The sequence below is a fragment of the Phyllopteryx taeniolatus genome, chromosome 1 (genome assembly GCF_024500385.1).
Source record: "Phyllopteryx taeniolatus isolate TA_2022b chromosome 1, UOR_Ptae_1.2, whole genome shotgun sequence".
NCBI lineage: Eukaryota > Metazoa > Chordata > Actinopteri > Syngnathiformes > Syngnathidae > Phyllopteryx > Phyllopteryx taeniolatus.
The window spans coordinates 32,032,670-32,059,318 of NC_084502.1; the positions used below are offsets into that span (position 1 = coordinate 32,032,670).

General features: G+C 43.8%; 1 protein-coding gene across 1 annotated transcript in view; it reads right to left on the reverse strand.

The window, feature by feature from the left end:
• The window catches only part of ntsr1 (neurotensin receptor 1 (high affinity)), a 56,844-nt gene extending 32,329 nt beyond the window's left edge, over positions 1-24,515 (reverse strand). Inside the window, exon 1 of the mRNA XM_061789428.1 lies at positions 23,779-24,515. Coding sequence (XP_061645412.1) covers positions 23,779-24,510 — 732 coding nt within the window. The 5' untranslated portion in view covers positions 24,511-24,515. The remainder of the gene's footprint in view (positions 1-23,778) is intronic.
• Positions 24,516-26,649: the final 2,134 nt, after the last annotated feature.

Sequence of the window (26,649 nt, forward strand, 5' to 3'; positions counted from 1 at the left end):
ACATCGCGTGGACATCGGGGACAGTGCCTCTGGATTGGCAGACTGGGGTGGTGGTCCCTCTTTTTAAGAAGGGGGACCGGAGGGTGTGTTCCAACTACAGGGGGATCACACTCCTCAGCCTCCCTGGTAAGGTCTATTCAGGGGTGCTGGAGAGGAGGGTCCGTCGGGAAGTCGAATCTCAGATTCAGGTGGAGCAGTGTGGTTTTCGTCCTGGCCGTGGAACAGTGGACCAGCTCTACACCCTCGGCAGGGTGCTCGAGGGTGCATGGGAGTTCGCCCAACCAGTCTACATGTGTTTTGTGGACTTGGAGAAGGCGTTCCACCGTGTCCCTCTGGGAGTCCTGTGGAGGGTACTTCGGGAGTACGGGGTACCGAATCCCCTGATACGGGGTGTTCGGTCTCTGTACGACCGGAGTCAGAGTTTGGTCCGCATATCCGGCAGTAAGTCGGACTCGTTCCCGGTGAGGGTTGGACTCCGCCGATTTGAACCCACAACCGATTTCTGAAATATTAATACCAATGGGATAAAATTGGAGGTGTAGGCTAACGGCCAAAACCATTAGCGGAGTTGTTGATTCTTTGCAATCCAAAGAGCAGCATAATATTAGCTATGAGAAGGAGAGCTACATCCACACTGTGGCAACTCCTGCGTGCACTATTGTTCCAAGCAATATGACATTGACATAGAAAAAAAGTGATCCTATAATATTGGAAAAAGTAATTTTCCCCATGGTCGATCAAGGAAATAATGTCAAATGCGTCAAATCCCTTGTTTGTTTGTTTTTGTTTATGTTTGATGGGAACCTTTTGAGGTCAGACCGCGACTTGCTCACTAGAAGTGGCTGGCTTTGGAAGAGACGCGACTGGTGTCAGAACCATAAGATAAGAGGCATGATTAATGATAAGGGACAAATGGAAAATGCCAAGTGTGTGGTGGGCCACAAGTGCATTAGTAGAAGCAGAAGCAGGTCAGAGTGGAGAGGGGGACAGCTGTGCAAGCAAGCCACTGCATTTGGGATTTTCTGTTAGGGATTTCACCGTCATCGTCCTTCATAAAGTCAATGTGTGTAAATGTCCTCAAAGCTTCACTAGCGCAAAGAATATGACTCTGTGAGCTCCTTATTTAATGAAGAAATAATAATAAAAAAAAGATTCCTACGGTGTAGCTCTCTTAAATGTCTAACTTCCTGGCTGGGGGTGTTTTCATGCTATTAACAACCAGTAGAGGGCCTATTTATCTTTTCCTGAGGCAGCCTGCTCTCATAATTGCCGGTTGTTTTTATCTAAATAAACATCGATCTCACTTTCAGCAGGGAGCAATGCAAATATTTGCACAACTTGACATTGCTTATTCAAAGGCCAAGCATAGACTGTTATAGCACGTCGGCCACAGGGTTTTACTGCATATAAAAGCAATAGCATGTTAATGCATCTGGCTCTTGTTGGTCTGCAAGAAGTAATGGATGATGTCAAATGAAAGATTTTTGATGGAGAGGAAAACATGCATCCTCCCATTTGACTCAAGAGCAACATCAACCTCATTAATGTCGTGTTTTCACACACAATAGGTTGAAATACTTTATGTCTCATGGTATTTGGAGATTCTGAGCTTATGAGATAATTACATTTCATTGATAGGTTGGAAATATTTTTTTTTTCATTTAAATCAGGTACATCTATCCAGCATGAGTGCGCACATCTGTGACAACTACTCATTGAAGATGATGACATTGGGTCTTGCATTTTTAATGACAGTCTCCCTCGCTTTGGGAATGGCTTGAGCGCGACAACCGGTAATCACAATGAACTGCACCTTCATTCAAAAGGACTTAATTTGTAAGTAACACTAATTAAACCCAAGCTATACTCCCTCATTTGGCAATCTCCGTGCTGTTTGGATGCAGGTTTGTCATTTCCACAACCGTTTCCGATCTCAGCGACAGATTAGTTGCCAGGCTGACATCTTGTTGTATCTACTAAACTTCTGTGCAAGTGATGGAGAACATTCAATGAAGGATTATGATAATCCATCCATCCATCCATTTTCAACACCGCTTATCCTGGTTAGGGTTGCGGGACGCTGGAGCCTAGCCCAGCTGACTTCGGGCGAAAGGCGGACTACACCCTGAACTGGTCGCCAGTCAGTCGCAGGGGACATATAGACACAGACAACCATTCGCACTCACATTTACAACGTCGCTGAGTGGGAACTGAACCCACGCTGCCTGCACCAAAGTCAGGTGAGTGTACCACTACACCATCAGTGACTTGGATTATGATAATAACAATTCATTTTATTTATTGGCACATTTCAGGGCACTCAAGGAAAACGTGCAAACAGTAAAAGAAAAATAAGCAGTTCAATAAAAATAACATCAATTATCAATGATGCAATAAATTAATTAATCAATTAAAATAGCAAATGGTATAGATAAGAGTGGGCTAAGATAAATGACTGATGTCAGAGTGAGTAGGCCAGTGGTGGGCAACATAAATGATGAAGATGGAGACCAAATGTATGACAAAAATGTCATTTTAAATCTGGACGAAATATGTTTTCTTTTTTTAACCAATGTAGATCACACTATTTTAATACATTTCATGTTCAAATGCATGTATAAAAGATCCACTCTTCAACAACAAAGGGTTTTAAGCAAACAGCAAACCACGTGATCCCCCCCCCCCCCCCCCCCCCCCCCCCCAGTGTAGAGCTTTTGTCCATAAAAATTACCATTCAAAGAGGGCACAAAATTGCTGAACAGCAAACCAACCACAAAGTGCAAGAACTAATTTTGTGTTTCCCCCCCCCCACCAAAATCAACTAACTCAAAGATCTGTTGCTGCATGTGTCATGGGTGTGTGTTCCGGTTTTTGTCTTCCCCCTGTCTCGTACACACCTGCTCCTGAGAGCATCTTCACCACCTGTGCCTCGTTCACCCTAATTACCCCTTGCATTTAACCTTGTGTCTCATTCTTTCACGTCGCCAGTTCGTTCTACCTTGTCGTCGCGTTCCAGCATTCCTTGTTTCCACGTCACAGACTCACAGTAAGACTAGACCCTGTTCCGATTATTGACCTCACCTTTTTGCCTCATGTTTTTGGATTCTGTTGCCTTTTTTGGATTGCCTGCCTGTGTACCGACGTCTGCCCGTATATTAAACCTCTCTTTTTGAATCTGTCCATTTGTTTTGGAGTCGTGCATTTTTGGGTCCTATCCTCTGTTCCGTTCATGACAGAACGAACTGACCATAACATGGACCCAGCAGACTCAGACCCGGTGCGCAAAGCCCTTCAAGCGCAGGTTCAACACCTCTCGAAGCAGGATGAGCAGCTTGCTGCCCTCCACCTTTATCTCGAGGGACTATCAGAACATCAGGACAATATGATGAGACAGGTGGCCTCACAGTTTGAAGTTCTTGAAAATGATTCAAAAGAAGGAACCAGTTGGCACAACACCCGATACCGCCACGGTACCAACGTTTTCATGTGAAGCAGTTACCATGCAACCACCTGCCACCTCCGTTGCTGTCTGCCCACAGCTCTCTCGACCGGAGAGGTTCTCTGGAGGTTCTGGGAATATTAAGCCGTTCATCACTCAGTGTGAACTCCACTTTGAGCTGCAGGCAGCTGCCTTCCCCACCGAGCGGGCAAAAATCGCTTTCGTCATTTCCCACCTGACTGGTTGTGCGGAGGCGTGGGCTACTGCTGAATGGAGCCGCAATTCCCCCGCGTGTTATTCGTGGGCTTTTTTCGTAAAGACTATGGAGCATATTTTTCAGTTTTCCACATCAGATCGTGAGGCAGCTCGCTCCCTTGTCGCCTTACACCAAGGTAAGCGCAGGGTTTCAGATTACGCGATTGAGTTTCGCATTCTAGCAGCTGACAGTCAGTGGAATAATAGGGCACTAAAAATGGTAAGCCAGATGCTTTATCGCGCATTTTTTGTGCAGAGAATTCTTTGTCCAACCCTAAAACCATTTTGCCCAAGTCCTGTTTCGTTTCTGCTTTTGTTTGAGACATTGAGACTGCGGTAAAGGAGGCTCCGAAGAGCACTCTTAGCCCTGAAAATTGACCTGAAAACAGGCTTTATGTGGTTCCGACCTTAAGGGTAAGAGTCATCCACTGGGCTCACACTAACCAGACTGTATGTCACCCAGGCATTGACAAGACTCAATCTGTGGTCGAACAGCGCTTTTGGTGGCCCAATGTTAGAAGCGATGTTACCAATTATGTCAATGCTTGCCAGGTATGTGCTGCTAACAAGTCCTCTCGTAAATGTCCTTCTGGAGAGTTGCGACCCCTGCAAATACCACAACGTCCTTGGTCAGACATTTCCGTAGGCTTGAACCAGGACCTGGAGACTGGGCTCCGAATTCTCTCACAATTCCCTCCCCTCTGCATCCACTGGTCTATCGCCTTTTCACGTTGTGCATGGTTACCAACCATCTCTATTTCCTGCCATAGCCCCAGAGTCCACAGTTCCAGCGGCATTGACCTTGGTGAGACGCTGCAGGAGGACCTGGGAGCGAGCCCGCCAGATGCTGCTGTGCCAGGGATGGTCCTACAAGACCACAGCTGACCGTAGGAGGACACCGGCCCCGAACTACAAAGTGGGTCAGCGGGTTTGGCTCTCCACCAAGCATATTCCACTCCGGGTGGAGTCCCGTCATGGGTGTGTGTTCCGGTTGTTGTCTTCCCCCTGTCTCGTACACACCTGCTCCTGAAAGCATCTTCAGCACCTGTGCCTCGTTCACCCTAATTACCCCTTGCATTTTACCTCATGTCTCATTCTTTCTAGTCACCAGTTCGTTGTACCTTATTGTCACGTTCCAGCATTCCTTGTTTCCACGTCACAGACTCACAGTAAGACTAGACCCTATTCCGATTATCGACCTAGCATGTTTGCCTCACGTTTTTGGATGCTGTTGCCTTTTTTGGATTGCCTGCCTGTGCACCGACCTGCCCATATATTAAACCTATCTTTTTGTTTGTTGTTGTGTTTGTTTTTTGTTTTGGAGTTGTGCATTTTTGGGTCTTATCCTCTGTTCCGTTCATGACAGAATGTCATTAAAAATTCCATAATAGGCCGACTCACTGTTCACTCTGCATTGTTGAAAGAGCACTGGGGCACCTCCTCTGTCCTGAAGCAACCATACACGTTTGCAACACCAATAACGGCGTTAAATATGTCGATGTTTTGGGGTGACACACAGGACACAACTCCTCATGAAACTTAAATGAACTGTCAATGATTCTTGTGGAAAAAAGAAGAAAAAAACCCGTTATTGTTCATGTACTTTTGTTGTGATCGACCAATAGATCCGCCACTCTTTGGTACCGACCATTGATTGCCGAGTTTGACCAATATGCATTTCTAACAGCATAACATCTTTACTTAATACAATGAATATGAATTTCAAAGGAAAATCTCAACTTTTTGTTCAGCGTCACACGTCGAACCAGACTTTGAGCAAGAGGCAGACTACAGGTACACCATCGAATGGTCGCTGGTCAATCTCAGGGCACAGACAACCGTTCCCACTCATATTCACACCATCACTGAATGGGAACGGAACCCATGCTGGCGAGTGTACTATCAAATGTTATGAAACATCCATCCATCCATTTTCTGTACTGCTTATTCTGACTAGGGCCGCGGGCGTGTTGGAGCCTATCCCAGCTATCTTCGGGCGAGAGGCGGGTTACACCCTGAACTGCTTGCCAGCCAATCGCAGGGCACATATAGACAAACAACCATTCGCACTCACATTCACAGCTACGGACAATTTAGAGTTGCCAATTAACCTACCATGCATGTTTTGGAGATGTAGGAGGAAACCGGAGTGCCCGGAGAAAACCCACCCAGGCACGGGGAGAACACACAAACTCCACACAGGCAGGACCGGGATTTGAACCCAGGTCCTCAGAACTGTGAGGCTGATATGCTAACCAGTCATCCACCGTTCAGCCGTAATGTAAGATAATTATATTAAATTATAATAATATATGGAACTTCTTCTTCTTCTTTTCCTTTCGGCTTGTCCCGTTAGGGGTCGCCACAGCGCGTCATCCTTTTCCATGAGAGCCTATCTCCTGCATCCTCCTCTCGAACACCAACTGCCATCATGTCTTCCCTCACGACATCCATCAACCTTCTCTTTGGTCTTCCTCTAGCTCTCTTGCCTGGCAGCTCCATCCTCATCATCCTTCTACCAATATACTCACTATCTCTCCTCTGGACGTGTCCAAACCATTGAAGTCTGCTCTCTCTAACTTTGTCTCCAAAACATCGAACCTTGGCTGTCCCTCTGATGAGCTCATTTCTAATTTTATCCAACCTGGTCACTCCGAGAGCGAACCTCAACATCTTCATTTCCGCCACCTCCAGCTCTGCTTCCTGTTTTCTCTTCAGTGCCACTGTCTCTAATCCATACATCATGGCTGGCCTCACCACTGTTTTATAAACTTTGCCCTTCATCCTAGCAGAGACTCTTCTGTCACATAACAATACTAATATATGGAACATATTTTTATAATTTCACTCAGGAATGAACTTCCTAAATTAATTGTCTTGACATTACATGTTTCATTTTGTGCCCTAAAAAGACTAAATTAGACATCCATACTTCCATACTATGTATCAGATTATCATATGAAATAATGTAACATATATTTTGAAAAATGTCCATACATCCATCGCTCTCTCGTGCTCTAGCAGCCTAGCAAAGCAGCTTCACTTTGTATAGTTGGCAGAAAACTACATTTTAAGCACAACGGCTCATTATTTTATGCCGAGACAAGGCCAGGACAATATTGATGCACTTTTAATTTGGTGTTGTCATGAATATTGTGACATTCCCACATATGACAATATTTTTTTTCATACGCTTGCCCGTTCGGGACTGTTGTGTGTTTTGCTAACTAGCCCGTGACTATTTTTGACTTGCCCTGGGTAATCGGGAATCGGCTCACTTCGAGCCCTGTCTCAGATTCAGGAGGAGCAGTGTGGTTTTCGTCCTGACCGTGGAACAGTGGACAGCTCTACACCCTCAACTGTCAACTCTCGCTGGAGCAGTTCACAACCGAGTGTGAAGCGGCTGGGATGAAAATCAGCACCTCCAAATCTGAGACCATGGTCCTCAGTTGGAAAAGGGCGAAGTATCCTATCCAGATTGAGGAGGAGATCCTGCCCCAAGTTGAAGAGTTCAAGTATATCCGGGTCTTGTTCACGAGTGAGGGAAGAATAGAAAGGGAGACCGACAGGCGGATTGGTGCAGCGTCTGCTGTGATGCGGACTCTATCTGTCATGGTAAAGAACGAGCTGAGATCTCGGATACAAGCAGTGAGTTCCTTCGCAGGGTGTCTGGGCTCTCCTTTAGCGATAGGGTGAGAAGCTTGGTCATCCAGGAGAGGCTCAGAGTCGAGCCGCTGATAGTCTGGGTTTCCCTGCTTCAGCTGCTGGCCCCGCGACCCGACCTCAGATAAGCGGAAGAAAATGGATGGATGGATAGATGGACCTTACTTAATTTATTTTATGTTGCTTTATTTTATTTTTGTTTCATTAATATTTATTTTATCTATCCTTTTGCTGCTTTTATATTATATTTTAGGTCTGTTATTTGTTTTATCATTTTAGACTATTTTTAGGTTTGATGAATATAGTAATATAGTAACATTTTACAGTTTCCAGTGTTTCCTCAGAGGGAGCCCCCTGCAACTGGGAGTTGTTGTGGGCTGTGGCCATCCATCCATCCATCCATTTTGTTGCAGGGGTTGCAACTAAAGCAATTTGCATATTCATGAGTTATTTGTCGCAGTAAGTGCGTCACCCCACACCCAGTGAAAGAGTCCTAGGGGTGTGTGCTTGCGGACACATGCAAGGGAATTGACACCGTTTTACATGCACAAAGACTGACAGAAGTGTCCTGTAATTGCTGTGCCCGCACCGCGGTGGCTGGGGAACCCACCCAATCAATCGAGGGGTGGGATCAGGCCCAGGGGTCCACCCGAGAGAAGCCCGATGGAGACCCAGGGCAGTCCGCCGGCCCCACCGAGGCGTCCCGACAACTGGCCACCCAGTGGGGGCCTCAGGGGGCCTCAGGGTCCCAATGCCATCCCCCAGCCAACCCCCCCCCCCCCCCCAGCCAACCCCCCCCCCCCCCCCCCAGCCAACCCAATTTTAACAATTTGGGGAGAACCAGAACCGGTTCCAATCGGTTCTCGATGCCCAACCCTACCGGGGAGGCGTCCAGGAGGCACTGTGACCAGATGCTACCTTATCTGGTTCTTCTCAATGCGGAGGAGCTCTACTCCAAGCCCCTCCCGCATGACCAGCTTCTCACCCTCTCTCTAAGGGAGAGCCACTTCTATCTTTTTCTTTCTGTCACGACCCGCAGCTTCTGACCATAGGTGAGTGTGAGAACATCACCTTTCATCTCAACTCCTTCACTATGACATCACTGCAGATGTTACACCGATCCACCTGTCAATCTCTCGCTCAATTTTTCCGTGAACTCGTGAACATGACCCCAAAATACTTCAAATCCTCCTCTGGGGTAAGATCTCATCCTTGACCCGGAGAGGGAACGCCACCATTTTCTGACTGAGGGCCATGGCCTCAGATTTGGACGGGCCAAGTCTCATCCTAACCACTTCACACTCAGCTGTGAACCGCTCCTGCAATAGTTGAAGCTTGTGGCTTGGTGAAACCAGCAGAACCAGATCATCCACAAAAAGCAGACGTAATATTAAGGTCACCAAACCGGACCTCTTCAACGTCTTAGCTGCACCTAGGAATTCTGTCCATAAGGGTTATGAGAATAATCGATGACAAAGGACAAACTTGGCACAGTCCAACCCTCACTGCTAACGACACCCCTTGTTTGTTTTTTTATTTGAAGTATATTATTTTATGCCTAGTAATAAGGTCAAATAATTGGGAATTAAAAGTGGACATATTGTGGAAAATGTGTCCATACACCACACATATATACAGTGTAGTGTTTGAACTGCTGCTTCCATGAGTTAAAATACTTTTATTTTCTTTATGGTTGCTTGATTATTTTCCCCCACAGTTGACATATCAACCACTGTTACACACGCACTTGCTGGCAAGTTTCCAGCCTACTGTTATGCGTACACTTGCCCGTGAAAGCTCAAAATCTGCCCTGGTCGAAATGATACATAATGATAACCAAGCCATTGGCCCAGCAGGATGTGGGGTGGGATGAGACGAGAAATTAATTAGTAATTCTTAATACTTGGGGTATTTTTTATGAAAGCATGTTATACACACATTATTAAGGCACCTGGGAATTGTTTTCAATTGTAAAAAAGGAATGTTTCCTTGAATTGGACATAGAAAAGGTGTATTTGCTTCTAAAGTGACTGTAGTCACCACAAAAAGACAGTATTAAGAGTGTTTTGGGGAAATGAATGTACAACCTGAGACAACATGCAAGTGTCCAAGCTGGTCCGCCAAAATTTCAGATCATTAAAGTTGGTGCTCTTAGGTTACCATAACAATTACAGTGATGTTATTCTCCTTATTACAAGCCAGTGTAGCATCCACATAGTTATTAAACAGTTCCTTCTGGCTCCAATTAAATTAATTTGAGGGGATTCATCTGTTTTTTTTTTTGTGATCCAATGTGGTCGAGTTGGGTTCCTGTTAAGGATAACCACACACGAGGTGACCGGACATCATGCAGTCGGGAATGATGTTGAACAACTACTTTTTAGACTAACAACAAAGAAAGACATCATTTTAGCAGGGGCTATTAGTTTAGGTGATTGTGATGTTTATACACTCAACAGCCACACACATTCAGTAGCTGTGATTGTGTTGAGAAGTCAAATTCTGGCAGTTGTCCTAGCTTGCGGAAGGAATAATTGCATCGATTATACGAAATTATCATGAAATGGAGTGAAACCTCTGTGGTGTGTTCTTCTAAATAAATGTGTGTGTTTTTTAATATCCATGTGCAGACAGCATGCAGCAGGTGCAAGCAGTGATTATCTCTAGTTGTTGCAGTATTCGTCCCAGTGGTGGTGAAATATTGAATGGGGCACTGTGTGAGACTCCTTAATCCCCCCCAGCCCCCTCATCTTTCTCCCCATCATCATTGCTAAATGGTAGTGTAGGCTGGCACAACCACTGTCCTCTACCTGTTGCCATAAAGTACAAATAGATGACGTTAAAATTTCCTCACGGGAATATACAGTGGGTAGGGAATGTTTCCAGACACCCTTAGATTTTTCACTCTTTGTTATATTGCAGCCATTTGTTAAAATCATTTAAGTTAATTTTTTTCCTCATTAATGTACACACAGCACCCCATATTGACGGAAACAAAACGTAATTGTTGAAACTTTTGCTGATTTATTAAATAAGAAAAACTGAAATATGACACAGCCATATGTATTCAGACCCTTTGCTATGACACTCATATATTTAACTCGGGTGCTGTCCATTTCTTCTGATTATCCTTGAGATGGTTCTACACTTTCATTTGAATCCAGCTGTGTTTGATTATACTGATTGGACTTGATTACGAAAGCCACACACCTGTCTATATAAGACCTTACAGCTCACAGTGCATGTCAGAGCCAATGAGAATCATGAGGTCAAAGGAACTGCCTGAAGAGCTCAGAGACAGAATTGTGGCAAGGCACAGATCTGTCCAAGGTTACAAAAACATTTCTGCTGCACTTAAGGTTCCTAAGAACAGAGTGGCCTCCATCCATCCATCCATCCATTTTCTGAGCCGCTTCTCCTTACTAGGGTCGCGGGCGTACTGGAGCCTATCCCAGGTATCATCGGGCAGGAGGCGGGGTACACTCTGAACTGGTTGCCAGCCAATCGCAGGGCACATACAAACAAACAACCATCCGCACTCACATTCACACCTACGGGCAATTTAGAGTTGTCAATTAACCTACCATGCATGTTTTTGGGATGTGGGATCCTGGACAAAAATCTTCTCCAGAGTGCTCAGAACCTCAGACTGGGCCCAAGGTTCACCTTCAAAAAAGACAATGACCGTAAGCATACAGCTAAAATACCGAAGGAGTGGCTTCAGAACAACTCCATGACTGTTTTTGAATGGCCCAGCCAGAGCCCTGACTTAAACCCAATTAGGCATCTCTGGAAAGACGTGAAAATGGCTGCCCACCAACGTTCACCATGCAACCTGACAGAACTGGAGAGGATCTGCAAGGAGGAATGGCAGATGATCCCCAAATCCAGGTGTGAAAAACATTCCCAAAAAGACTTGTGGGTGTATTAGCTCAAAAGGGTGCTTCTACTAAATAGTGAATACTTATGGCTGTGTGATATTTCAGTTTTTCTTTTTTAATAAATCTGCAAAAATTTCAACAATTCCGTTTTTTTCTGTCAATATGGGGAGCTGTGTGTACATTAATATGGAAAAAATGAACAATGACTTTAGCAAATGGCTGCAATATAACAAAATGAACAATTTAAGGGGGTCTAAATACTTTCCGTACCCACTGTATAATAAGTATCTATACTGGTATACAGGTATACACAGAATGCAAGGTATGGAATAATATACAATGTGTCTATTGCTATGGGTATGTACAGTATGTACAGGCTGTGCACCACCTGTGACCTAGACTAATACAACACAAAGTGCATGCAATAAATCCCCAAAAAATAAATAAAAATGGTTATAAGGTCATAATACATCAAATGTGCAAACAATTAATAGGACGTATGGCCTCTATTTTCGTGAACAGCGTAATTCAGTTTACCAAAATAGTCTTACACAGCGGTCTCCCTTGCGCCAAGATTTAGACATGGTCTGAGTTGGGCTACATTTACATCGACTTTCTGCCACCAAATTGTCATTCAACCAAGCACATGTCCAAGGACACTCTCTCTGCTGCTCCAGAATGCCCAGCTTGGCACAGACTTGTCTGCCAAATTGCCAAACATGCACAGGGAGCCAAAAATCAGGATATGCAGTCATTTGCGCCCCACCACAGATGCGGCGTCTACGAAAATACAGCCTTATGTCTACAAACTGACATTTCTAGATTCTCAGTCAATAGACAAAAAGCAGATGTATGATGAGACATAAAGCTTGTTGATCCACTGTGGCAGGAAGCATGAGAGCAATTCTGAGACCAGTTCATGGGTGATTCCACAATACGAACGCAATGAGTGGCATTGCAATGTATTGTGGATTCACTTTTCCAAGAGTGTCCCTGCTCGCTTGCCGTACTGTGACTGTGGGATTGTATCATAGTGTACTAATTGGGCTCTAGTTATTTACAAATATGTACATATTTTACAGATATGTCATGGCATTACCCATAGCATTTTATTTGGGCAGGGGTCATCGTTGCTGCTCCCCCAGCCATGCTGCACACTTTGCACATACCAATTACTGCCACTGATTCTTCTTGTGAGTTGGGTCACACATTTATCACCTCATGAGGTTCATCGCGGATCGCCAACGTGAGCTGAGAGCAAACCATCACGGAATGGAACTTGGAAAATTGGACTGTTGACCTGATTCAGAGAGCCTGCAACAAGGCAGTGAGTTGCTGAGAAACTTTCATGGGTCTTAAGAGGGTCTTAAATGCGCTTAATGTCAGAGACAGATGACAAGTCGTGAAAATGTTCCGAGAACGTTATCTAAAACTGGGAACTAAACAAAACTTTGTACTAAACTGCATACTCCTAAAGTTCACATATGTGTGAATAAAAACAAAATAGACGTTCAGCAAGCAGTATAAGCAACATCTAAAAATGTTTTGCAATTGAAATTCATACTTTTACAAAGTGAAGTGTAGACACAGCAGGAGTCCACTTTGTGCAATGACAACAAACCTGCCTGAAGGTGGACAGCTAGGCCATTAGTGCACACAGCAACCCTCGCTTGCAAAATGTAAATATTCATCCATCCATTTTATATAGCACTTATCCTGTTCAGGATCAGAAGGAGCTGGAGCCTATCCCAAATGATCACAGATGTAAAGCAGATTACACCCTGGACTGGTTGCCAATAGACTTTACACGATCAGGATTTTTGGGGCTGATCGCCGATCAGCGAGTTTAAAAAAACGATAACCGATCCAATCACAAGATGGAGGAATGTGTCTATTTTAATGACCTGTTCATTTACTGTATATACTTGTGTACTTAATTGCTCGAAAAAATTTATTTTAAATAAATAATGTATCTTTGTTCCTCTATTTATGCCAGTGAGGCATAGTGACAGACAGAACAAATGATAAATGGTCTTCTATTAGATAGCAGGAAGTAAATGGAGTAATTAATGTAGCCACATTTTGTGACATTTTTGTTTGTTGGTGTTCCCTGAGATTTTTCAATTGTAAAATATTTTCCTTGGCTCCATAAAGGTTGGAGATCACCGCTCTCGTCAGATCGTGTATTCTAATCAGTCAGGTCAAACCAACATCACATGACAGAAATAATGGGTGCTAACTTACTGTAATTACTTTATTTTTAATTAAATTACTTCACCCACACCGCAACTTTAGAGCATGATTCGACAGAACGGCGGCATGTTTACGTCCATCCGTTCATGTTACTACTAGCTTGCTAGGCTACATTTTGTTGCCTGCTTGCGAGCCGTATCGTATTAAAAGTAAGTGAACATACCTCAAGTGAACATGCCTTAAACGAACGTCCTCTCCTGTCCTGAGCACCGGTGACCACCAACAAATGTTTTGTCCCTTTTTGTCCTTATAATACAGTCGAGCCGCCTCGCTCCACTCTTGTTGTCGTCGCCACGGTAACGAGTGTATCCGGTCGCATTTGAGTGGACAAGATAAAGCCCAATGATCGTAAAAAACGGGATTCGGTGGAATCGGAATACAAGATTTTATTGCAGTAGTCTGACAGTGCAATCGTGAAAGAGCAAATTTGTCTTGTAGTCTAATCCGTGCATTACGTGTTTCCTGTCTCCGACGTGTTGTCTGTTCCACACCGCCAACATGTTTTTTGGTTGTTTTTTTGAAATAAATTAATTGGCCGTCAGATATTTACAGTACTACGTCAAAAGACACGCGACAAGGCTAAAAAATAAACTAGCTTTTGGAGTCAAATATACTGTGCACGATGGCGACGCGGAGTAAATGTCTTTTGCGGAGCCGATCAATGACGTCATTGATCGGATCGGCAAATTATGACATTAAAGCCGATCAGCCATACTGTATGGTGACAGACAACCACTCACGCGCACATGCACACAGTCACTGAGTGTGAACTGAACCCACTCTGTCAGCACCAAATTCAGGCTAGTGAACCACCACACCATCAGTGACAACATGTAAATCTATTGGAATTAATTTAGCAGAGTCAACAGCACTGAGTTAAATTCCATTATAGTTTCTCCACATCCTGTAGCCTGCAGAAAAAAAACAAAGATTTGCTCTAGCTCAGGAATTCAATTAGCCCCCTTGCAGCCTTCTTCCCCCAGTTTGGTTTATGTCTTCCATCTTCTGGGAAGTCATCTCAGTCATTATGAAAAGAGGAAAATATTAACAGCCGCCCTGTCGGAAATTTTTTGGGGTTGTTACTATATCTTTAAAGACTTCGGTCATGGGCGGCCTGTGTACAACTGGTTAGCACATCTGGCTCACAGTTTTGAGGACTCGGGTTCAAATCCGACCTCACCTGTGTGATGTTTGCATGTTCTCCCCGAGCCTGCGTGGGTTTTCTCCGGGTACTCCGGTTTCCTCCCAAAAACATGCATGGTAGGTTAATTGAAGACTCTAATCTGTCCGTAGGTGTAAATATGAGTATGAATGGTTGTTTGTTTATTTGTGCATTCTGATTGGCTGCCGGCCAGTTCCGGGTGTACCCCACCTCTCGCCCAGAGGCAGCTGGGATAGGCTCTGACACAGTAAATGGATGGATGAATTAATTTAATCAGGGAACTGTATCGCCATAAACTAGAGTTAAGTTAAAAAATAAAAGACAAACAACACCCCCAAAAAAATCATAAAATGGTTATTATATCCTAATGATGACTCATTCTGTTAATTAGAATACCATAAAAAACAAAAGACATCTATAAATGGCCAAAGACAAGTATTCAGTGTGATCTCCCCTAATTTTGCACTTTTATTCATCATATACATACAAATACCTCATGCATTCCAATAAGACTGTAAAATGAAAAGGTTAATATTTATAAAGGAACCTCCAAAGTGGAGCACACCTCATTTTGTAGCATGTCGAATTAAAACAAAATTATTGGGAAAAGCATGCTGCTGAAGGCTTTAGAGTTGAAAACGTACTTCACGACACCACAGTACAACGAGGAGCGACAGATGAATATTTTGCTTTTCTTTGGCTTTTTTTGCATCAACTTTGCCAAAAGCGGAGAAAATAATAAACATGAAGTTACATGTAGTGAGCAGACTCACTTTTATAGCTGTAAGTTTCCATCAACACCATGTGTCTTCACTTGTTGTGTTTTTTTTAATGTTTTACAGTGGTTTACTTCTATTTTCATTTGTGTGACAGTTAAAAATGTTGAAAAGTAAGATCTGTTAAATGTGATAGAAATCATCTGTGCATTAGTAATTAGACTATGTTTTATTGTTTTTATTAATATGAGCAGTGGTAAACCTATTCTTAACCTTGTATGAGAAGAATATTGAAATGTTACTTTTACCTGTAGACTAAAAAAAAGAAAAAAGTGTCCTTTCCAATGAGGAAAATTGTTTAGAGGGCGACTTGTGTCCCAGAATGGATTGTGTTCGACCTCAGACATTCCACTAAAGAAAAATAATAATAATAATAATAAAATAACAATAATAATAATAAAAAAATAAAAAAATCACACACACATTTACAATAGTAAAATGTAAATGCAAAGGAATAATTAGTCATTGCTAACCTTCGTCTGTGTTTGTCCTACTATCCTGTTTTATTTTGTCAAAACTATGTGGATAAAGGTAAACAACATACGGTAGCTAAGAGCTTTACACACTACTGTGTATTTTTTTTGCGATATGTTCTATAAAGAATCTCATCCTTTAAAACTGATCACAGGTATACTTCCTTTGGCAGAAGCACAAGTTGATCGATCGATCGACATAATTGTTTTGTTTTCTTTCTCTGTCTGTCTCACTTCGATATAACAAGGGGGATTTTAGTCTGGGCTTCAGTAAGGAGCAACAACATGTAAGACATGTACCTTTTCCTGTTTTTGCAAGGATTTTCTTTTTTGTAATAAAAACCCACAAAGACAAGATTGCTTCCTTACTTATTCTGTCAGAAAAAGATTTTCCCAAAACAATAGATAATAATATGCTGGAGCCTATCCCACCTAGCTGCGGGCGAGAGGCGGGGTACGCCCGGAACTGGTCGCCAGCCAATCGCAGGGCAATTTAGTCTTCGATTAACCTAGCATGCGTGTTTTGGGGATGGAAACCGGAGTACCCAGAGAAAACCCACGCAGGCACGGAGAGAACATGCAAACGCCACACAGTCTTGGCCGGATTTGAACCCAGGTCCTCAGAACTGCGAGGGAGATGTATGTGCTAACCAGTCGTCCACTGTTCCACCAAATATTCTATTTCAAACTGAAAAAACAAACAAGTTTCCCCCTTCAGTGTGTGTCAGATGATCAACCAGCACGTCGACAAAGAGATTGTGCCCCGTTTGCTTCGTTCAGTCCGCGGGAAGAGGCAAGTGTTGTGGCAGGACCACTCGCACCTGCTCACAATATCCTGAGGATGCGACAGTTCCTGGCCAAGAACATCGCCATTCTGGAGCAACCTTGAGTCACTACTCCCCTGATCTGGCTCAGAGTGATTTTTTTCCTCTTCCCAAGGTCATGGTGGTCATCACGGGACCTGTTTTGTCGATGTGGATGACATCAACATGGCCGTGATGACGGAGCAGCGGAGGTTCCTAGAAGAATCCTTCCAGGAGTGCGTAAGGACGTGCCAGATAAGGCTGGGAATGCCGTTCAACTCCAGGGGGATTACTTCAAAGGGGAAAACTTGTATTTATGGATGGATTTAAAATAAATATTTTGTGACACTACTGCTGGAACTTTTCGGACACACCTTATACTTTATTCCTGCTTTGAGGAAAATTTTATAAATTACGATAAAAGACTTTCTGAGCACATCTATTGCGTTATGGGAGCAAAAGTTAATGGTCTTTTGACAAGGTTTTCCAATTATTTATGTTAGCCGCTGCCTTTTCACTCCTCAGTAGTTCAATCTTCCCCCAGTGTCCCTCGAGGTTGACAAAACATGCTTGGAGTTTTTGGGGGACGTACACCAGCTTACACAGCTTCCTTTCTCTGACTCGCTTCTAAAATGTTATTGCACCGATTTGATCATTTCCTGCTTGCCACCATGGTCCGATGCCCGACTGTCCCCAGACTGGAATGAAGCCCAAGAGATTTTATAAAGAGTTGGGGACATAACATCTATAATTATTTCAATTGCATGAAACAGTCTTGTGTGGTCAAAAATGCCTCCCCTCAGATACTGGCTACAGTATTTGCTGAAGCCAATGGCCTTCCTAAAAAGCATCAGAGGATACAAATTGTTAGCCAGTATACTGCGCCAGTTGAGTGATGAGCAGTGGCGAGTTCAAATTGGGGTCGATTGTGTGGAAAAAAAAAAGCTTGTAGCTTTTCTAAGAGTATGGATTTCATTGTGAAATGAATGTGCATCACAAAACGTCTCATCACCCTCATGGTGGGATTTTTGCAATACTGTGCTCAGTATATGTCTGTTTGTCTCCCTATTCCCAGCAGTCCCTAGTTCGTCATTCAAACCGTGTAGTGGGCATGGCTGACATGAAAAAATTTCATTGGCTTTTTCCATACGAAGTAAACTGGAGCTCTGACTCCAGCTCCGGTTGGCAATTTAGCATGTGATTGTTCAGTGTTACCTTCTTCTCCATGCTCCTTGCAAGTGTTTTCATTTTGTATTTGTGTATTTGAATGTATGTGTCTGATGTTGCATCGGCGACTCTTGCTTTCTTTTCTCATTTTTCACTCGAGCAACTGCATAGCTGAAGCTCACTCTTAATTTAAATTTTGGATCAAATAACGAAGCCAAAAATATTGACCAAGCGACAGCTTGTAACTTAAAAAACTTGTGAATTGGGGCACTCAAATCAAGGTACCACTGTAATTGAAATATGAATAATCTGTTATAATCTGTAAGGTTTGCTCTACCAACATTCAGATAGTATTTTACTTCTTCAGTTGACTGGTTAGAGCGTCTGCTTCACAGTTCTGAGGTCCGGGGTTCAATCCCCGGCCCCACCTGTGTGGAGTTTGCATGTTCTCTCCGTGCCTGCGTGGGTTTTCTGCGGGCACTCAGGTTTCCTCCCACATCCCAAAAACATGCATGGTAGGTTAATTGACAACTCTAAATTGCCCGTAGGTGTGAATGTGAGTGCGAATGGTTGTTTGTTTGTATGTACCCTGCGATTGGCTGGCAACCAGTTCAGGGTGTATCCCGCATCCTGCCCGATGATAGCTGGGATAGGCTCCAGCACGGCCGCGACCCTAGAAGCGGCTCAGAAAATGGATGGATGGATGTAAAAAAAAATTCAAATACATTTAAAAAATAAATAAAATAAAAAACTTACGATAGCAGGAAACCTGCAGCAGACGCTAGTGATGAAAATTGCCCCAACAAACCATTTGGCAGCGAGCCTGGGAGTTAATGTCCCATCCCTGACTCTCTCGCCTCATTCCAAGGCTCCAACTGGGTGACAAAGCATCCGTAGAACAAGTCACATCATTATTTCCTCGATTATCACAAATCTTGTTGGGCTACTGAGTCAATGCCAACTGTGTGCATTGGAAACAATATCAGGGAAGTTGGAGCTATCATTTCTACACAACTTCAACTTATATCAAGGACACAGAATGACAGAATGTTCTTCAGAAATATTGTTTTGTTTTGCTATAAAGAGAGCTATTGTACTGTGTTATGTGAGCCAGAGAGGGGTAAATAAAATTCATTCACACTGTTATTTTAGCATGCATATTCTATGTAGCATGTAAAATGTGCAGTGTTTCGTTGGTAGTAATTAAGCCTCCAATTGATTTCCTGAAACCCTCTGAAGAAGTGACAATATTAAGGCTTTTTATCGAATAAAGGATTAAGTGTAATGTAGGGTGACATGAGCTCATTCATTACTGATACTGATCCGTGACTGCATTTTTCAAACTGGTAGTTGGATTAATTTTTTTAATGACATATTCATGTGGCAGCCCTGTGGCCGACAGGTTAGCACATCCACCTCACAGTTCAGAGTTCAAATCCGGGCTCTGGAATTCCAGTGTGGACTTAGCATGTTCTTCCAGTGTGGACTTAGCATGTTCTTCCTTGTGTACATGAGTTTTCTCCGGGTACACCAGTTTCCTCCCGCATTCCAAAACATGCATGTTAGGTTAATTGAAGACTCTAAATTAGGGTTCCCCAAACTTTTTTCACATAACTTTTCCCTTCTCTGATGGGGGGCCAGTTTGTAACAGAAAAAGTGTGACGATCGCAGCGGTGCCTAAACATAAACAATTATTGTTCTCCAGAAAGCAACACATAACCAAATATTAATAATCCTTTCCGGGATCTTCACAGAAAAAAAAAGTCAGGAAATACGTACAAATGTATTCTGCTGAGCTAACAGTCCACTTTTTAGCTTTGAGAGTTTGTCTGCTTGCATTTGGCCTTGCAAGCTATCATACTTGTCTTTGTGACAGGATTCATAGTGTCGGCGCAGACTGTATTCTTTGAATACTGCCACCGCCTCTCGACAGATGAGACAAACAGCCTTTTCATTGCATTGAACAAATAATTTATCCACTGCAGGTTAAATACTCTGCATTCTGAATAAATTTTTCTCTTTCCAAACCTTTTCGCCATTATTCTGTTCTATGTGATAGGGGGGAGTCTAGGATTTTTTTTTCTGGGGGGGCGTTTCAGATAGGGGCACAGACTGTAGAAGGGTGGAATATAATAACACGTACTATTCGTGTATTAGTCTCAATTGCGTGGCCTGACTGAAAAAAAAATCTCGTCTCTGGTATTGTTCAGGGGGCCGGGCCAAAATGTGGAGGCGGGCCGTATCCGGCCCGCAGCCCGTAGTTTGGGGACCACTGGTCTAAATTGTCCGTAGGTGTTAATGGTTGTTTTTCTCAATATGTGCCATGTGTTTGGCTGGCGACCAGTTCAGTGTTTTCCCCTGCCTCTCGCCCAGTCAGCTGGGATAGGCACCAGCACACCTGCAGCCCTAGTGAGGATAAGTGGTACGGAAAATGGATGGAGTAATTCATGCATTTCATGACCAAAATTCAACTGTAGGCAGGAGCTGGATATCTATGAAAGTGTGCAGCACATTGATGGTCCAAATTAGGGCAAATTCGGCCTTGGCAGAGGTCTGTGCTGTACTGGGTGATATATAGTTAGTTTGTTAGTTATTTAACCTATCCATCCATCCATTTCCTGAGCCGCTTAGCCTCACTAGGGTTGCGGGAGTGCTGGAGCCTATCCCAGCTATCATCGGGCAGGAGGCGGGGTACACCCTGAACTGGTTGCCAGCCAATCGCAGGGCACACATAAAGAAACAACCCGACTTTTATTTCATAAATGACACTGTATTACACAGTTGTGTTCATTTGATTACCAGGGCAGAATTTGTAAGATGTATACAATTCTTTACTATGCTCAAATATCATTATATCAGTGGCATTAAACAAACAAACAATATTGTAAAAGTTTTTGGGAAAATATTTCCTTCTAAGGCGGCACAGTAGATGACTGGTTAGCACATCTGCCTCACAGTTCTGAGGACAGGGGTTCAAATCCCGGCCCCGCCTGTGTGGAGTTTTCATGTTCTCCCCGTGCCTCGAGGGTTTTCTCCGCGTACTCCGGTTTCCTCCCACATCCCAAAAACATGCGTGGTAGGTTAATTGAAGACTCTAAATTACCCGTAGGTGTGAATGTGAGTGCGAATAGTTGTTTGTTTCTATGTGCCCTGCGATTGGCTGTCGACCGGTTCAGGGTGTACCCCGCCTCCCGCCCGAAGATAGCTGGGATAGGTTCGAGCAGCACGCGACCCTAGTGAGGAGAAGCGGTAAAGAAAATGGATGGAAGGATATCTTAACTGAACCATTTTATACGATATGTATGTTCAATACCTTAGTTTTGTTTCAAAATGGCGTTTCACATAAATGCATTTTTATTAAGTCCTCCTAGTGGGAATTTCCCACTGGAAAGTACAAACAAAAATGACTCAGCCTGTTCCATTTTAAGCACCATTTGTTCCCCATTTTGTCTTCCTTTGTCACTCATTTTCTGATCTTACTCCATCTTTAAATCAACTTACGCATTCTCTCTCTCTCTTTCGCTCTCTCCTTGTCGCTGTCTGCTCTGCGCGCAGTCAGTCATTTCAGTGATTACCCCCTGCGATGCAGATTTGATTGGCCGAAAGGGTGGCGGAACTCGCATGTGATTGGTCGGTACAGTTCATCACTACCGTAAAGCCTGAAATATGTCGCACCGCTTCAAATCGAAGCACCCCGTATGTCTTGAATCATAACCTTTTTTGGCTATGGTGTGGTTCCGTTTGGGTCTGCCAGCTAGTGATCTCTATTTTAACAGATGTCGCCACAATCGAGCGAGCCACGGCAAGTCGTTTAGCTCCTCAGCACACTGGCTACTTAAGTTGTGGGCTACCGACTGGAATAAATAGTTAACTTTTCCTAAAATGTCCCAGTTGTTTGAATCTACGGAGCCAACACCGTTCCGCCAGCAGCTTGCTGGGTTGTGAGTGGGGCGCCAGGTGTCACCACAACAATGCAAATTTATCGAGTCCGGAAAAAGTCTTGTGTCCATTGCCTTTATGGAACAATAACCCGCCATATTTTTCCTCTGATTGGCTAGCACCAAGACAGGACTCGTACTTTTAGTGGATAATGAGTCACTAAAGCACTTTAGCAACACACACACAAAAGTATTTAGTCAGCCACCAATTGTGCAAGTTCTCCCACTTAAAAAGATGAGAGAGCCCTGTAATTTTCACGATAGGTATACCTCATCTATGAGAGACAAAGTGAGGGGGAGGGGGGATCCAGAAAATTACTGTCTGATTTTTAAAGAATTTCTTCGCAAATTATGGTGGAAAATAAGTATTTGGTCACCTAAAAATAAGCAAGATTTCTCGCTCTCACAGACCTGTTACCTCTTCTTTAAGAGGCACCTGTGTCCTCCACTTGTTACCTGTATTAATGGCACCTGTTTGAACTCATCAGTATAAAAAACACCTCTCGACAACCTCAAGCAGTCACACTCCAAACTCCACTATGGCCAAGACCAAAGAGCTGTCAAAGTACACCAGAAACAACATTTTAGACCTGCACCAGGCTGGGAAGACTGAATCTGCAATAGGTAAGCAGCTTGGTGTGAAGAAATCAACTGTGGGAGCAATTATTAGAAAATGGAAGATATGCAAGACCACTGATAATCTCCACGCAAGATCTCACAAAATGATCACAAGAACGGTGAGCGAAAATCCCAGAACCACACAGGGGGACCTAGTGAATAACCTGCAGAGAGCTGGGACCAAAGTAACAAAGGCTACCATCAGTAAGACACTACGCCGTCAGGGACTCAAATCCCGCAGTGCCAGACGTGTCCCCCTGCTTAAGTCAGTACATGTCCAGGCCAGTCTGAAGTTTGCTAGAGCACATTTGGATGATCCAGAAGAGGATTGGGAGAATGTCATATGGTCAGATGAAACCAAAATAGAGCTTTTTGGTAAAAAACTCAACTTGTCGTGTTTGGAGGAGAAAGAATGCTGAGTTTCATCCAAAGAACACCATACCTACTGTGAAGCATGGGGGTGGAAACATGCTTTGGGGCTGTTTTTCTGCAAAGGGACCAGGACAGACCCCAGACGGAGAGAGGTGGGACTGTGGGAGGGAGCGGGTGGAGCAAACCGTTTTTGAGGCAATAGGTTGTTAATATATTACGTTACACCCAAGTTCCATGGTTTTCCACTACTCTAGGTTAAAAATGACAGTTTAAAAAATATATTTCTCTAATTTTAAGGGTGCTTCGTCATTCCCCAAAATGGGCGAGAAACACCTATGCCATGAATCATTCTTGTTTCCGACAACAACAAACAATTCTCCTGAAAAAGGTCATGGATGGGGAATATCTTGCTTCTCTGAATCTGTTGTGGGTTTGTGTCGCTGGTGTCCCTGATTTCTGCTTTACAAGACCCCAAGATCTTAATCACTCAAGATCTGAACCGTTCTTGACTTGACCTCTTTCTCTTTTTTTTCTCTATTTATTTTATAACAATGTGTCATCATCCAGAGGTTGAAAAAAGTAACAAGCTTATTTTGACATGGAGTAAAAAGTAAAGATAACTGTTTTCAAATATAAGGAGGAGAAGCAAAGAGTGGTCAGAAAAATATATACTCAAGTCAATACCAGATAGGTCGACTGAAGTACATTTATTTTGGGCCACTGGTGAAAACCAATCACAAAGCTTGCTTTTTGAATGCAGAGGTTTCCTGTTCTGCACGCCAGTCCAGCAGCAAAACTAAGCAGGGAGAATCCTTTCAAAAGTAGGAGAGAATAAACTTTTTTTTTGGGGGGGGGGGGGGGGGGGGGGCAACGAACATTTATGAGCAAATTGTCTTCATCTTGCCATCAAATGCCAAATAATGGAATGCCTAACTGTCAAAGTCTAGTTGAAAAACAAAGAGAGCGAGCGTCACCCACCTGGAGCACCGTCTTCATGGTGACAGGGGCCACGGTGGCGGTGCAGATGTTCTCGCCCTGACGCGCCTCCTGGCCCATGATGAAGAGCATTGGCGTGGCCAGCGCGAAGGAAGCGAGCCACATGCCGCTGATCAGCTTCTTGGTGCGGCTGCGGGACATGATGCTCTTGGCTTTGAACGGATGGCAGATGGCCATGTAGCGCTCCACGCTCAGCGAGGCGATGTTGAAAGCGGTGGCGTACGAGCAACTGTCCCGGAGGAAGTAGTAGCCGCGGCACACTGCGTCCCCGAACACCCACGGGTGGTGGAACCAGATGAAGTTGTACAGCTCGATGGGCATGGAGAGGACCAGGATGAGCAGGTCGGACACGGCCAGGCTGGCCAGGTGGTAGTGGACGGTGCTTTGCAGGTTCTGCAGACTCTTTTTGCTCAGGAGGGCGTACAAGGTGATGGAGTTGCCCAGCAAGCCCACGGTGAACAGAAGCAGGTAGATGATGGTCACGATCACTTTGGAGTACGCGTCCGTGTTCACTTCCAAGTCCTCCTGGTCGAGGTCGGCTGTGCTGTTGTAAAGGAAAGAGTGATTCCCCAAAAGTAGCTGCGCCAGTGCGCCGTGGCCGTGCGCGTCGCGCCCAAAACGTGTCAAGTTGAAATCCATGTCGCCTCTACGCGCATGCAGACGCACACTTTTATTCAGGAACATGGACGTCCGAACAACGTTTGACCTGAACATCAGATGGACACGATCTGTGTGGGGACGACAGAGGCGATCAGCTTTTATATTTTGCAACCAGGAGGCGTGCACCGTATGCAATTGGCGCTGCTGCTATGACGCAAAAGTCAAGCCTTTTGATTTGCGTTTTTTTCTCCATCAACTTAGTACACATTTCAAACCAAAATCATAAAACATTTACTTGTAATGGAGGTGTTTTTTCCCCCCCTCGATGTCATACGTGTATACGTGATTATATTATGTAGCAGTGGCGGTCCAATCTTAACTGGTACCATATGCCAGACCCCCTCCTTCACAAACACGCGCGCGCACACTGAGAAAAAGCACACATACTAGCGTGAGCTACATTAAAATGCACTTAATTATAAAGAAATAAGAATATTGCAGCAACAAAGTATATTTAGACATAATAAACCGAAAATTAAAAAGATGCTCCAAAATATTTGAAGTGTTCCTCAAATGCATATAAATAAAATATAATTTGGATGTCAAACGTGCATTGAGTGAGCATGTTGATACGTGATATTCTTTCAACGTGTGAACTTACGTTTTGATCTAATTTCTTTTCATTTGAACCAAAGAAAAAACAAACACAAAAAACAAAGAGAGGCAGAATGCATGGAAACTTGCAAAGTTGAGCCTATCTTAGCCCGAGGATCCAAAAACTCATAAGAGGTTATCGACGGTTTCAAACTTGAGAAAAAAAAAAATCTTACAAACTCATACTTTTCTATCTAATGTCAGTTTAGAAGCAAAACATAAAATCAAGCAAGCATCTTTGCGAGACGCTTATAAAAGAGACATTACCAGGCGTCATAAAGCACTATGATAATAAAATGTGCGCCGCAGATTGTAAACATGCAGACAAAATGGGAAAGGTAGGTACATCTCGGTAATTCCCATGGGCTATAACTCAGCAAACTCATGCTTCTTCCCAAGTCCTCGTGGTCAACAATGTTGATACTGGGCGACCCTAAAACGAAACGTCCGTGACGACACACAGCCAGGTATGTCCAGAAGCGGACAAAACAGTCACCAGTTGAACTGAGCTAGTCATCATGACTTCAAAGTTCAAAAAGTCAGGCAGTATTCAGCAAGCAGAAAATAATTTATTTTTTAAAAAAGCAGTGCGTGTGTGCAGTGGCGGTCCTAGCTTGAATGGCAGGGTGTGCGAGACCACCCATAGTTCTTTAAATATTGTTTGTGCAGAATTTGTGAACAGAAAATCTTCAAAATAAATCGTTGTCTTGTTGTGGTCTATTTAAATAATTAATTTGAGACTTGCGTGGTAGGTTGATTGTAAAACTCTAAATTGCCCGTAGGAGTGCATGTGAGTGTGAATGGTTGTTTTTTTATATGTGCCCTGTGATTGGCTGGCAACCAGTCCAGGGTGTACCCCGCCTCCGGCCCGAAGATAGCTGGGAAAGGCTCCAGCACTCCCGCGACCCTAGTGAGGAGAAGCGGCTCATAAAATGGATGGATGGACACTACAAAGACAAAATATTTAATGTTCAAACTGATGAACTTTATTGTTTTTAGCAAATAATCATTAACTTAGAAATTTATGGCTGCAACACGTTCTGGGACAGGGACATGGGACAGAGGCATACCACTGTGTTACATCACCTTTTCTTTTAACAACAATCAATAAACGTTTGGGAACTGAGGACACTAATTGTTGAAGCTTTGTAGGTGGAATTCGTTCCCATTCTTGCTTGAGGTACAGCTTCAGTTGTTCAACAGTCCGGGGTCTCCATTGTCATATTTTACGCTTCATAATGCGCCACACATTTTCAATGGGAGACGGGTCTGGACTGCAGGCAGGCCAGTCTAGTGCCCGCACTCTTTTACTACGAAGCCACGCTGTTGTAACACAGGCAGAATGTGGTTTGGCATTGCCTTGCTGAAATAAGCAGGGGCGTCCATGAAAAAGACATTGCTTGGATGACAGCATATGTTTTACCAAAACCTGTATGAACCTTTCAGCATTAATGGTGCCTTCACAGATGTGTAAGTTACCCATGACATTGGCACGAACACAGCCCCATACCATCACAGATGCTGGCTTTTGAACTTTGCGTCCATATCAGTCCGGATGGTTCTTTTCCTCTTTGGCCCGGAGGACACGACGTCCACAAT